Source organism: Vollenhovia emeryi, unplaced genomic scaffold (assembly GCF_000949405.1).
Source record: "Vollenhovia emeryi isolate VEMERY1.0 unplaced genomic scaffold, V.emery_V1.0 DF939130.1, whole genome shotgun sequence".
Lineage (NCBI taxonomy): Eukaryota > Metazoa > Arthropoda > Insecta > Hymenoptera > Formicidae > Vollenhovia > Vollenhovia emeryi.
In genome coordinates this window covers 1,927,182-1,941,779 of record NW_011967236.1, presented here as the reverse complement: position 1 = coordinate 1,941,779, position 14,598 = coordinate 1,927,182, and the positions used below count along the sequence as shown (strand labels likewise).

Here is a 14,598-nt window from a genome sequence, read left to right as displayed (position 1 = left end):
CGACTTACTACATCCTATGTAGACCTAGCCTAAGAATTGACCAATCGCAGTCGATTATTCTTACGACTACGACCATTGTAGACAGAACCGAGAATCATTGTAGCGGAGGCTTTAAGGCCAATGTCCACGATGCTAGAACTTGGACCAAGTTCTAGCATCGTGGACATTGGGCTTTACGCAAGTTACGCTCCATGTGAATCCAGCCCAGGTTTCTCTCTTGCGTCGCGTTCAAATTTTATTCAACGAAATTCCAGATCTGACCAATCATAGCGCAAGGTCATTTTAATCTGAATCATTTTTCTCGCGAAAGCAGCCCGTGTCCGGCGAAAAGAAAAAAAACGCGCCGCGGCGAAGGGTCGAGGGCCGCTTCCGGCTCCAAGTTGCCTTGCGTCGCGCGCATCTAGACAACTCGTGCGTCCGCGGCGCGCGGGCAGCCGCGCGACAGCTGACGCGCGCGAAAGAACAAGTGGCAGGTCGCGGTGGCGTTCGAATCGACGAGCGGAAATGCGGTCATGGATCCTCTTTTCAGCCGACGCTCCTCTCCGTCCCCGTCGCGGTTCGGCGATACGTGCCGCGCGTCCGCAGATATTCTCTCTCTCTCTCTCTCGGGTCCCGTGACTGCGGCTGGTATTATTTATAGTCTCGCGGGGTAGCCATGTTCGCGGGTGACGGCGCCCCCCTCCGTGCCTCCCTCGCCCCCTGACCGATCCCGCCCGCGGTGAGGAACGGGCGTTTCTTCTCGTCGTCTGCGATGTGTCGGGGCGAGCGCCCGGCGCCGAAAATGACCGAGAGCCGTAGCCGTCTGTCGACCAAAGAGTGTTGCTGAAGCCGCGGCGCCGGGGAGATCGAGAGGACGCCGCCGGAGACCCGGGAATGCGTCGTCGATCCCGCTGACGAGCTGCCGCCCGCTGGCCTGGCCCGTGGCTAGTGCCGCGACAACAAAGGACCGTTGTCTCGTCGCGTGCCTCGAGCGCGACAGTTTAATTAAAATTGGAGGGGGGGAGACGCGCGCGCGAGTTCGCTCCGCACCGGGCGGCTCCGAGACTCGATGAGGGAGGCTCGCGCCGATCGAGACCTCGCGTGACCGTGAGGTTATGCAGCGGAGTCGAGAGGGAACGGAGACGTCGAGGTGTTCTCTCGTTGCTAGCTGTCCGGTGTAGGCAGGAGAGAAAGAGCGAGAGAGAGAGAGAGAGGGGGAGACGGGAAGAGAGAAGAGGAGGGAGAAATCTGACGGATAACGCGCGAGGCGGTATTATGTTTCGATAACGTGATTCGGCAAGTCCCGAGAGACCGAGGTCGTAACTCTGCGGTCCCTGCACCGGATCAGCTGATCGGAGGTGCTCCGAGGTGTCCGAGCGGGCTCGAGCGAATGGGAGTAGCTGTCGAACGGGATAGCTTCGCGCGCGTCAAGGTAGATATTAATAAATATCGCCAGGAGAGTCGAGTCGGCTACCACCGGCGGGCCCTAGATTTGGAAGATGTCGGCGAGCAATTCGAATTCGTCGGCGAGCGCGGGCAGGGCCGGCGGTAATCTGCAGAATCGAAATTCGCAGAGGTCCACCCTGCTCAAGGTGGTGATCCTCGGGGACGGCGGCGTCGGCAAGTCCTGCCTCATGAACAGATTCGTGTCGAATCACTTCGACGAGCACAGCTTCCACACCATCGGGGTGGAGTTTCTCAACAAGGACATCGAGATCAACGGCGAGGCGTACACGCTGCAGATATGGGACACGGCCGGCCAGGAGAGGTTCAAGACCCTCAGGACGCCGTTTTACAGGGGCTCGGACATCTGCCTGCTCACATACGCGGTGGACGACAGGACGAGTTTCAGGAATCTCGCCCTGTGGAGATCCGAGTTTCTCAAGTACGCGGACGTTCAGGAGGGCTCCACTTTCCCATTTATCGTTGTTGGCAATAAGGTATGCTATTCGGGAGACGGGGTCTCGATCGGGGCACTCCGTCATCGTCTCTTCTTTCGCAGGTGGACGTTCCCGAGTCCGAGAGGCAAGTTTGCACGGAAGAGGCTCAAGCTTGGTGTACGGAGAACGGTAGTCCCCCGCTGGTCGAAACGTCGGCAAAAGACGCCACCAACGTCGAGGCGGCCTTCGGGGCGGCGGTTGACGCGTGGGCGCGTCTGGAAGCCAGACTGGAGCGGCCTTTGGTGGAGGACACCGTCGATCTCTCTAAGCAGCAGTCCCAGCATCGCACGAGCTGCTGCATGCCCATTTCCGGCACCGAGTAGGTCACCAGCTTGTGATTTTTCTTTTTTTTTTGTTGCAATTTCTCTTTGCGTTCCGGCGAAATAATGCACGATACATTTTTCTCAAGATCCACATTCGTGACCAGATAATGGAAATGGCCGGTAGACTTGATATACGATCTGTACGTGACGCAAGCCGACATTTCTGGGACAAGTCGTTTGTAAAGTTTTCTTTATGTTCGGAAGGGACACGCAACGTCGCACTATTCAACTCGTAGAAACGGTGCTTGCTCTATTTAGGATCTGTAAGGATACACGTTACACAATATAACTGTAAGAGATTATTTTTCTTCCCTTGGCCCGTGCGTCTTATCTTTCTTTTGCGTATTTACAGCGAGACGCGCAATTCTTTTACACCCCGTAGAGAATCTGAATAGTTGCTGAAATGAACAGAGCTTTCGATAACACGTAATCTCATTTCGGTTTCAGTTACAGAGCTAGACATTTTAACAAATTATACTTAGGATATCGGTTTCTTTACTCCTGGCATACTTTGTTTCTAGGTCTAACAAAGTAATTTGAAGAGAATCTCTTGCCTGTCTACAATACTCTCTTCATTATACGGCGAACTTTCTTTATTGACACTGGAATTGCATCGGTTGTGTGTAATATGGGATACATTGTGTTTCAAATTTTTTACTTAAGACCAGTTAAGATCTCCAAAGAATGTATGGACCGCATAGGATATCACTAGCAGTGTGAACGAGCGATTTCTTTACTGGCTGGCTTAGGTTCTCTTTATTACGAGTCTTAAATACTCGAGCCACAGAGATCGTATATAAGACAAATAATATATTGTGATTGATCTTTCCAGAATACAACCTTAAGATGTAAGATCAGGTTAAACGTCCTTACTCTATCAATGCTTTGTGCAGCTCTTAAGCTACCGACAGTATTTTAAGTGTTTCATACACCATTGGCTTGTGATAAAATAATAATAATGATGATAATAAATAAGAATAAGAATGATAATTAACTTATTACATAAGAGATAGGCGTAAACTGTAATTTTAGCTTCGTAATCTAAATTTTGCCTTATTCTCGCGGCATACATCTGAGAGCAGTAAAGCGACGTGATTTTTTTTAGTTAAGCGCGGGATCTCGCTACGAACACCCAGTATTTATATGCGAATTTGATGTTTGTACAAATTGCGGCACAGCTCGTCTGCTCTCGGAACATTCTGTGCATTCAATGTCTAACGATTTTTCTATCAAATTAATAATTATGAAAGTGAAGCTTTTTGTACGATCGCTGATGCACACGGTGCGTTCTTGCCCCGCGTATCTCTCATCCAAATGATACTTTATTCTTTAGAGATGCCTCATACAAAGTACAAGGAAAAAGTATATAATGATTTCCCCATAACACGATTCGAATTAATTGCGTATGAAATGTGCATGCTGGTGCTTTTTATATATGGCTATATATAAATTTATAATAAAGCATAGAACGATAATAATAGTTAAGATGTTAAGCGCATAAAACTGATCATATCAAGGTGACGACCACCTCGTAACTATTGAGAGTCCTGGAATTCTTGCACCAAATCTCTATACGAAATCTGTGAATTGTTTTTAAAGGGATACACTGCTGCACATATATGAATCTTATTTGTGAGAAAAAAAACGCGCGTACCGATTATTTATTATTTTTACATGTTTCGCAAACAAGGCCACTTCTCGTATGTACATGACTTATGTAAAAAAAATATATATATGTGTGTGTATGCCTTAAGATTTTATAATTCTAGGAGTTGATTTTGCAAGAAAGAAATAAACTTACACTGTGCTTGTTTAAGAATCGTCATATTCTTGTAAATTTGGTTGACATATTCTTTTCTTCGTGAAAAAGTTTCTTCTACGTACGATCTGCGTCAGAGAAGAGTGTTTTATAAAAGTATCTAAATAAAAACCAAGAAATGATATAATAAATAATAAGACAAAAGTTTATAAGATGGAAATTAAAAAGAGAAAAGGAATCGTAACTCTCCTTGATTTTTCGAACTTGCCTCCTTTTTTTTCGCATTTCACGCTATATTTCATGATACTTTACATGTAATTACACGTTAACGTGAAAGAATACGTTAACATATTGTAATGGTATGTTTTTACAATTATTTAGAACAATGTAGCACACTCTTTCCCAAATATTATGTTGCTGAAATATAATGAATATGTTTATAAAAGAATAACAATAGAAACGGATGATAAAAATGGGAAAAAGTGTGAGCATCGCACAGTATATTCTTATACGAATACCTTAATAATATTTACAGTTTATCATGTTTATATACATCTAAGATTCGAGCTCCCAGTGGTTCCTTATGAAGTTGTATTATTTCATGACACAGAAGCGAATCGCACTATAATCATTTCAACACAATTTCTTCTATCTATATATAGAATTCCTGTAATAAATTTACTTAAAATGTTTGATTATAGGTAACTTAAGGATAATTGGCTTATTTTTTTTTAAGATGAAAATCAGGAATTATATGTAAGCGATTAAAAACTAAATTGTGAACCTAGAATAAATAGTTTTCTTCCTTTTGTCGCGTTCTGTATATGTGTCATGAATTTAGAGAACATTAGTCCTTTACATCCTTTCTTGGACCTAAGCAGAAGGCAATGTAGCATTTTCAATCTCCACCCTCTTCTCATTTTTCCGATTTCTATCTGAATGCAGTCGCGCGCACACTTTCACGCATGTATGGAAGAGTAAATTAGAGCAATTGGCTAAATGCTAATGGCAATGTTCCGTAACGTCTACGATCACTGATTTTTTCCAACCAAACAGGAAGTAACCGACGGCGGCACCCACTACTACGGCGCAGCACAGCCAGACATTGTAAGTCATGAAGATTAGCATCAAAAAGTAAGACAGGACCATCTGTATGATGTGTAGAAACGTTTGAAACAAATGCATCCAGGACATCATAGTCGGCCTGCACAGATTAATACGGCACCTTATGTCCAAGTTCACTTCAAATCACAAAAATATGCAAAACTCCAAAGTTGACAAATATCCATTCATTTGTAACATTAGTATCAGATACAAAGTGAAAAATGGAATTTTTCATATAGTTTATATAAATTAGAATGTTAAAATGATTACGTAGATTATGTATTCATATAATGATATATATTTGGTGAATCATATAATTTCTGGGGCGAATAATACTTATTTTTTTCCGAATAACACAATTTTATCAGATACCTTTTCATTATTTAAAGAATGCCATTGAGAAACAATTAGGAATTGAATTGTCCAGTAGATATTTATTATATACACTAGAAATGATTTGTGACTACATCTACTATATGAATATGCATGCACTTGTACCACTCAGAAAGCCCTAATTATTAAAATAAATACATGACCAAGTACAAAATTAACAATGAGTTAATTATGTTGACAATTAAATAATTGATTTGAGAAATTATATTTTTTCAAGGTGTAAAGGAACATAAGAGGACATAGCATGCATGTTAATAATATCACAATTATTTAACGAAACACTGATAGAGAATTGTTCTTATTGCTGTTGTTTAGGAATTGTTAATTATCCTGTTAAGATAATTAGTAATGAATCATTACTAGAGGGAGCACAATTGTGAAAGACAAGTCAGTGTTTCGCAAGATTTACTTACGGTTGTTTGTGGATTACTTCGCCAACCATACTAAAAGCAGATTCAACGATTAGATTTACAATACGAGCTACGTCGCTTATATACTTGGTATCCCGCGAGAAATATCGCCTCTTGATTTTGGAACATATTCGTTATAATGCGCTCGTATAATATCTCTTAAGATGTCACTCTCCATTCAGAATTCTTCACGGACTATTCACATAATAAAATGAATACTCTTATACGAGCAAGAACAACAAGAAGCAACGGTTCTGGCAGGATCACCCAGCAAGAAACGAAAGAACTTACTGAACGACCCGGTTATCCTCGGCGACTACATTCTTCTCGTTAGGCACCGTAACGCTTCTGTATTGCAAGGCATTGTACGTCTTCCAAAACAGATACTCCCGGTAATATTTCAGGCCCTCGTAGAGCGCAGCCATGATAGCGATACCGATCATCGAGCCGATGAGACCGCCTATTGACGCGATATTCCAGTTCTCGAATAGTACTACTTCACAGTAGCCGGTGTGGAATGTCATCTAAGGATCGCAGACTCTGCTCGTTAACCATTCGCCGAGCTTCCAATCGGATCATACGTACCGACATACTGTGCATGCTGTGCATCCCGTTGCACGCGCTGTCCATCGAGGCCTCGAGATTATGATGCATACTGCTGTGGTCCATGCTACCGTGGTCCATGCTACCGTGGTCCATGCTGCCGTGGTTCACAACACCGTGATGAGCCATGTGCAAGCCGTGGGACGCATTTTCCGTACTGTTCGCGATTGTATGGTGATCGTGAGACATCTGGAATAAGATTCTTCATTCAGCATACGCTCAATCAACTGTTGCACACATTCGAGAGGCATGAATATTATGGTAGCAATAGCTTATCTATGTTATCTTCGTACTGGATAGAGGCATGGCGGAGACTTCAAGGATTTCAAAATTAATATCATTTTTTTTAAATAAAAACATTCCTTTTGTGGTGAGATCTGGGATAAAGGAAGATTCTTATCTCGGATGCGCTGCACATATTCGAGAGACATGTATATCATAGTAGTAATAGTTCCTATGTCATCTGCACTGATGGAAAAAAATGGTTGCAGCTACCACAATCTCACTATAATTTATAGTCATTTTAGGAGCCAACCACATTTTTATAATTCTTCCAAAACAGACTTTTTACAGACAATGAGTTGACTTTAAAAGAATCGAGTATTTCAACACGATTTCAATGTTGTTACATCGAAATTCAGCGAGCGAGCTTTCGTTGGATTAGATAAAGACATGGCGATACACGACTTGTACGCGACGATACTCCCGGAATAACGCTATAACGATAGATACTTTAATTCGCGTAGCACGTCTCCAACAATCATGTGCGTGATTTAATATTAAAATATTTCACGCTTGAAATGCAGGCGTTTAAAGTTTTGTGTAATTCGCTAATTCTCGAATGCTAATTCTCGGCTTCATTGAAATCGAAGCCGAACAACCATAAAACAGCTTCTGAAGAGCAAACATCCGATATAGGAAAAATTTCGAAAAGAGAAAAAGTTTCGGAACAGTTAATATTTTACACTCTCTTGTTAAACTCGCTTCGAGAAATTCCATATTTCGATATGATACTCTCTTTGACGTTGAAACGTTGATAAGTGCACGGGTGTTTTTAAGTAATCCTGAACGATATCTTGTGAAAGCAGTAATTAGTCGAAATTGTAGCAGCTAAGAGGCCACTTGAAATTATATTTCAAGGGTAATATTATTTCTTCAACGTCGTACAAAAGGTTCGTAACAAAGAACAAATAATAAAGAGAACAACGGCGAAGAATTAATATATTTTTTCCAAGATTAATGATAAGCTCTATTTACTTTAATTAAAATTACTTTTCTAGAAATACGTACTTTTCCCTTAACGATTGGGATTCAATATCTTCGCAGGTTTACCTTCTATTTTCAGACGTTTGCAATATCCTAGATCGTCTATTATTATCCGGATAATAAACCTGCCTCTCTTTGATTAAAGCTTTGATTAAAACTTTAAAGTAAAAGCAAATGTTTTATTTTCTTTGCTATGAAAAATTATAAATTTGCTCACTGCCTATACCATATTGTAGAGGCTATTTTGTCGTGCGTGATTTAAATGACTGAATTTAAAAAGATTCACAAAAAGATGTTTTGCAAACACGTGTCGAACGTATATCGCGCGGGTATTTATATATCGTTAAGATAAGACATTTTTCCACTTAACTGCCGTTTATGCTAACAGAAAATTAATATGTAGAATTCACAATCTTAATTCTTGCACTGAAAAAAGTTTCTGGTTGAATATGGACGAATCAGATAATTCCTTTAGGATTTACCAGAATTTCTGTAGGATTACAGGAATTCTGGTAAATCCTAAAGAAATTATCTGATTCGTCCATATTCAACCAGAAATTTTTTTTTCAGTGTGCTCTAAGTCTTATCTTAATGTGAGATTAAATTTCCCATTAATTGAAAAAAAAGCACTTTTCGTGAACCGAGTTTGAACAAGATCGTAGATAACAAAATCACGTTTCATATTCAAACAGACTTTACTGGAATTGATATACGGATATGTTTGAGGAAAAACGCATCATAAATCATAGAATCTGTCAATAAATCAATAATCGCGGGTTTCGAAAGACACATAAAAAATTCTCGGGAACCGAGAGAAGAAGATAAACGCCAACACAGCGAACGAGTAAGGTAGAAATACGGCGAATTATGATATTAAATATATATAAATAAATAAAGCTAAATGAAGACGCTTTAATAAATATTACTCTAAACCTACATCGATAACAAGTGTATAAACACATATCTCGCCGCTTCGGGAGCTTATCGATCGATTCCGCACGATACGCGTTCGTTTAAAAGAATCGTTGCAATGGTGTGTATTTATAAACAAACCAGCCACTGCGTGCTCGAGTTACAACGATAAAGTGCGACGATAAAGAATTAAAAATGAGAGATACTCGAGGGAGACGATAAATCGGGAAAAATTTTCGGCGACTCATCTAATAATGGTTTATAAAAATCCGTGTAACGTCCTGTGTTTCCGCCATCATCAACGCATTTGCGAGGATCAATTTCGCACGCGTGTGATGACAAGATCGGGACATTTGGCGCGAAGAATAGCACGAGCCGAGCCGACGTTTTGTTTTGTATTTGGCCGTTTCGCGGCCTGTTTGGTGGAAGAAAAATACGTAAGCGGCAGATAAAGCTACGTCGGGGAATGCGTTTAAAATGCACACACGCTGACGCATGTTGTCCGGCTGGCACAAGCACTATTGTTCCAATTTTTCAACGAAACACGGCGACGGTACGAGCGAGGACTTGAATACGGGCTTGCTATCGTTACGAGTATCGCTTTCGTATCAGGAATTTTTTCGCTGGCTATCTCGTCCAGGTAACCTCGGTTATCGCGGTCCAACTTGGATTAGGTTGCGTAACATATCGCGGTGGTATGTGGGATTATGTACCAATAGTTTTCTGTTTTCGAGGAAGGTAGTTGGGATCGCTTCACTCTCGTGGGACATATCGCTAAACATCTTACAATTTGCAATCGACATTAGAAGAAGTCATCATCTGTTACAAATTCCAATGTCAAATACCTTTGTAATGAATTCTGATATTATAATTCCATTAAATCAACATAGCTTGAAATTAAAGAAATAGAATTGTATCATCTGTTTTTACTTCTGAAATTACGCGTTCTCGAAAAGTTATCTAACTAAAACTATCGATTCTCCGATACTTTTAATATCTATACATGCTCATAAAATATAAAATATAATAAAACCCGAGAGCATAATTAAAAAGTAAGCGAAGCAGAAGCGTTACGAAGCCAGAACATTTCTGTTGACGAAAAGGACTCGTCATTATCCAGTGGTGGTTCGCCGCAGAAACCGCGATTAAAATTCCTGCTCATAAAAAAACGTTTGAAAACAAAAAACAGGATGTCCTGCTGATCCGGAATAAATATCGGGAAGAGTAACAAGGATAAAACGTCTTCGTAAAAATAGATTTAAACAAGGCGCGAGCAAGAAGAACAGGTACGTGGTGTTTTAGTAATTTCAAGAGTGTGCATTTTTTAAATCTAAGCTTGATTTGTAAGAATTTTAAGTCGACGTAAAGTCATTTAAGACGATCATCAGCTGCAATATTCAGCTGTGTACACAATATTATATTTTATAAGCATAAGATATTAAAAGGGTCGAAGAATCGATAGTTTTCAAGCCGTAACAAGTAAAACTTTCCGAGACCGTGTAATTTCAGAAGTAAAAGAAATGATAAGATTCTATTTTTTCATTTAATCTCAAGCTATGTTGATTTAATACACTGAGAAAAATGTCCGATTAAATGTAATCGGATAATCCAATTACATGATAACAAATGGATATATCCGATTAAATTGTATATCCGATGAAAAATTTGATCGGTTTTTCAATCAAATTTCATCGGATATATCTATTATAATTTAATCGGAAAACGTAATCGGAAAAATTAACCATCGGACATACTATTTAATTGGTTTATCCGATGAAAATTTTTCTCAGTGATAAAATTATAATTTCAGAATTGATTACAAAGGTATTTGACATTGGAAATTTGCAACCGACGATGAACTTCCAGTGTCGATTGCAAATTGTAAATAATTTCCGGTGACAAACTAGTCAATTGACTCGAAGCGAATTTTTGGTCTTTATCCGGTGCTCCATATTGACGAAATGTAGAGAAATTGGCGTATTACTCGAGATAAAGCTTTGGTATATACCATTCGTCCAAGTTTTATGATAAAAATGACGTCAATCGGCAATCTGTCGTGCGGCAAGAATCTCCTGTATCTCGAAATACCAGGAAATCCTGAAGGAAAATGGGGGCTCTAATATCGCCGGAAGCAAGGCAAGAATTCAGATCATCGATCAGTTTAGCACAAATTATTCGCACGGCGAGATCGTGACGGTCGACTTAATGACCGGGTAAATTCTCGTGAAAGTAATATGAAAATACCAGAAGTTGCGCTGCGTCACGATGCGTGGTAGAATCTCATTGCGATAAGCTCGAATCTTAAAAATAGAACCGACCCCCGTCGATTTAAAAATCCCCATCGATTTACATTTGTGGAGTTCTTTCCTTTTTTTTAAGAGAAAAGCGACCTTAAGTATCTTTGTAAATGGTCTTACAAATTCCGAGTTACAGTTAATGTAGAATCAATAAAGCTAAAGTGCAATAGAACTTGGACAAGGAATACGAGAATATTTCTGTAACGGCAACAACCGTTTACACCTTGGAAACTTGAGTAATGAAAACGTCATCTTTAAACATTTACTACGTAAAAGTCATTGAATGTCTTAACGGGGAAATATCAATGAGTCAAAGACCTTGCAGGTGAAAGGAAGTGCGGCGAACCTGACGTAGCGATATACTGTAGAAGAATTCTGTTGCTGACAAGTTTCGTTACATTAAATCGCGCATGGTAGCGCGCGGGCATGCATGCGGAGCTATATCAGGTCTCATTAGAGCGAACATTTCTGCGCGTGTTCCTTTAATGGCATCCATTCTGCTAAGAACTCAATTCTCAACATATGCGGTTTTGCAATTGCCGAGTACATTTATGGTACACGCGGCTTTATACGCGGCTCCGCCTGAATGATATTTAAAACTTGGCGCTTCGCGACGTCGGTTTTCAAATAATACAGAAATCACGCGGCGCAGAATTCATCCTTTCACCGAGGCATTTACATTTTTACCTCCCCCGATTCCTCGACGCTGCTGTCCCAGTTGAAAGAAAATGCAACGAACAAAGAATATTTCGATCGCGAAAGCGTTCAATGATACAGAAAGTGGAATCCGAAGGCAACGGCGTCTCCAAACTCCTAACTGAAGGCACGACGTTCGCGAACTCGCGTTTCCAGATATTCTGTTGCCTTTACGACGGAAACTTGAGATCGTGAGCTCCCGTTTGCCGAGAAAGCCAAGGCGAACCCGATTCGACTCTGTGAAAAATTCGTATTCTTAATATCGTCCGAAAGCTGCGCGAAAGCTGACGTTGAGCAACCTAGGTGAAAGCCCTCGGTTGATGCCGAGAGAAAAAGAATCGAATATCAGTGCGATTAATTACGTAACATTGTGATGTAATACGCACGGGCGTATTTGAGCAAGACAAAATCGATTGGAAAATTGCTCCAAGACAAATGAAAATGAAAGATAGAGAGAGCAGCGCAATCTCCATACCAGCTTCAACCTTCGAGCCCTGGCTGAGATCTCCAATTAAAAGTCTGGAGCCGGAATCTCGGAGAACGAATCTCTGGGCCTCATCCGGCGTCGCGTGTCGTCCAAGTGAAATTAAGTAGCAAAACGTTCGTGCGAACTCGATCCTCTCGCTGTGCCTCTCGCCGTGCCGCTATCGTCAGATAATGTAGGATTCTCTCGGGCGAGGGGATATTGGCTGCAATTGGATCAATGACGGTAAATCGCGATCAATTAGCGCGTCGCCGTGGGGTGTGGAGCGAAGAGGCGGCGGATAAATTATCCGTGGCGGATTCGCGTTTATCCGCGATTATCCGCGGCGACGCCGACGACCGGCTTATCCGCTTTCACCGCCGAGCGAAAGGGAAAGAAACGCGCGCGGCCCCGTATTCTCTCGCTCGCCGTTTAGGCGAAACGCGCCGCGACGGTGAGAATTAGAGCGGACGCCCCGTTACGGGGCACATTTGCCCCATCAGCCGAAGCCGATCTCCGGCGAAATCCTAACATATGTTGTTGCGCCGCGCGACACGGGAAAGAAGAGACTCGGGAGAAGAGGCTCGTGCGATGATGCTCGTAATGATACGTCCGCGTCGGGGAAACCTGTTTTCACGGCCGACTGCCGCGATTGAGTAATTCGCGGCGATTACTCTTTCGAAACTGCGCGTTGCGCGGAGAGAGAGAGAGAGTGAGAGAGTCGGTTAAAGACTTGGACTGACAGCGAACGGTCCAGGCACGCGAGACTCCTCGTGATTCAAGCATACGGGGGGGATTTTCCCCGGGAATTTCCCCGACGCTCCAGGGATATCTCCGGGAACTCGAGAGAGCCGTTCGAAAGCTTTGTTCGTCGAAGTTGGAGGTTATCCGAAATATCGCCTCGCGCGATAGCAACCCCGGTCGCGGCGAGGGGCGAGGCGGAGATAGGCGGCTCTCGGGGGAGATAAGAGCGCGGAGACGACCCGGTGATTCAACCCGGTCGGCTCCCGCGAGTCTGAACGGCCGCTCGGCGAGGGTAGCGATTAGAAAACGTGGAGCGGAGTGTCTTTACTTTCAACGGGAAAAGACGAAAGACGCGAAACACGCGGAGTAGCTTTTCACGGATGCAGCTGGAGCCTCGGAGTAGTCGCTTACCTCTTGCGAAGGTTATGTCACGGCGTGCGACAGCCAGCAGGACGAATCGGGTCGAGCGACGAAGGTGGAATGAGGGGGCGGCCTCCGCGAGCGCGATTTCTCACCGTTCTTTCCCTTCGTTCGCCGTACGAACGCGATCAGATAGACACTCGCGACTCCATTAGCGAACTGTGCGACTGCGTCCGACTTTCACGCCGTGAAGCTCGCCACCATCCACCACCGCCACCGCCGCCGCCGCCGCCGCCGCGGAGCTACGCGCGAACCGAGAAGTGCTGTTCATTCGTGAAATAACTGGGCGCGAACATGTGACGCGCGCACGCGCGCGCTGCTTTTGCAATGGCGGTAAATTCGATTATTCTTCGCTCGCACCAGTTTGCACATCCTTCAAAATAGAGTTTTTAACTAATAAACTTCGGCGAGAGGGTAGTGGCTCGGTCTCAAGTATAAATAGGATTACTTTTAATAATGTTAATTGATAGATAATTAATTGACGCTTACACGTTTGCCGACAAACTTACGACGTACGATTTAATTCGCGCGTAATAAACAAATGGATTTCCTACCACACATAAAAAGGAGCCAATCATATTTAATTTCTCGTCGTCAATCTCACGTGAAATGTGTATGTACTCACGTTTTGTAGCGTAATTGGCCAAATCTCGTGACACGATGGACCAAACCCAGTCGGATGATTGATGAGACTTCGTGGCACTTTGTACAACACTTCAGCACTAATCACACGCGAACAGGAAATTTCGTTTAACACCAAAAGATATCCGATTGCACGAGGTCACTGTTTGCACTGATATTCCTGGTAAATTTCTTCGATGGTATGAATTTTAATCACCAGACGTCAATGTGTAAATGTCCACTTTTTAATCGGCTATCCGATGGCAAAGCGCGGGGATTCAGCGATCGCGCGATGACGTCGGTCACCGATTATTCGCAGAGAGCGATCGAGGTTTCCCCTCGTACTTGTCGCGAACGCGAAAGACTAACAACCCAGCGAGAAATGATTCGTCGATCGACGTCGAAATGATGTCGATCGACGAATCACTTCTCACTGGGAATACGATATACGGAATAACCGAACCGTTCAACTGTCGCCGAGCGAATGACCCCCGCGTACCGCGCGGTAAACACCTCGGCCCAAAAGCCGGGCGCGGATTCCACGAAATGACGTAGCGTCATAAACACCTCGGTAGAAACTGTTTTTGTGCTGTGACGCGTTCATTCGGCTCGGTGTACTCGAGCGAACGACCCCTGCGTATCGCGCAGCAAACACCTCGGCCCAAAAA

General features: G+C 43.0%; 2 protein-coding genes across 8 annotated transcripts; one reads left to right on the top strand and one right to left on the bottom strand.

Moving 5' to 3' along the window:
• The first annotated feature begins 693 nt into the window (after positions 1 to 693).
• Positions 694 to 4,061, top strand: LOC105568317 (ras-related protein Rab-9A). 5 transcript variants are annotated; one of them, XR_001009428.1, is made up of 4 exons: positions 695 to 1,919; positions 1,982 to 2,238; positions 2,329 to 2,505; positions 2,764 to 4,061. XR_001009428.1 is itself a non-coding variant. In XM_012023896.1 (4 exons), the coding sequence occupies exons 1-4, from the start codon at positions 1,370 to 1,372 to the stop codon at positions 2,348 to 2,350; spliced, it is 687 nt and encodes a 228-aa protein (XP_011879286.1). In that variant the 5' UTR covers positions 695 to 1,369; the 3' UTR covers positions 2,351 to 4,061. The 5 variants fall into 5 exon arrangements, 3 of the variants coding, with proteins under 3 accessions (XP_011879285.1, XP_011879286.1, XP_011879284.1); XR_001009427.1 differs by having other exon boundaries at positions 2,329 to 2,533; XM_012023896.1 differs by having other exon boundaries at positions 695 to 1,411; positions 1,554 to 1,919; positions 2,329 to 4,061.
• Positions 4,062 to 4,273: 212 nt separating this feature from the next.
• Positions 4,274 to 13,533, bottom strand: LOC105568316 (high affinity copper uptake protein 1). Of its 3 annotated transcripts, XM_012023892.1 has the most exons (6): positions 13,301 to 13,533; positions 12,158 to 12,371; positions 6,494 to 6,700; positions 6,200 to 6,432; positions 5,912 to 5,941; positions 4,274 to 5,205 (listed from the first exon to the last, which is right to left on the bottom strand). In XM_012023892.1, exons 3-6 carry the CDS (start codon positions 6,698 to 6,700, stop codon positions 5,004 to 5,006), a joined length of 672 nt encoding a protein of 223 aa, XP_011879282.1. In that variant the 5' UTR covers positions 12,158 to 12,371; positions 13,301 to 13,533; the 3' UTR covers positions 4,274 to 5,003. The 3 variants fall into 3 exon arrangements, with proteins under 3 accessions (XP_011879282.1, XP_011879280.1, XP_011879283.1); XM_012023890.1 differs by lacking the exon at positions 12,158 to 12,371; XM_012023893.1 differs by lacking the exons at positions 5,912 to 5,941; positions 12,158 to 12,371.
• Positions 13,534 to 14,598: the final 1,065 nt, after the last annotated feature.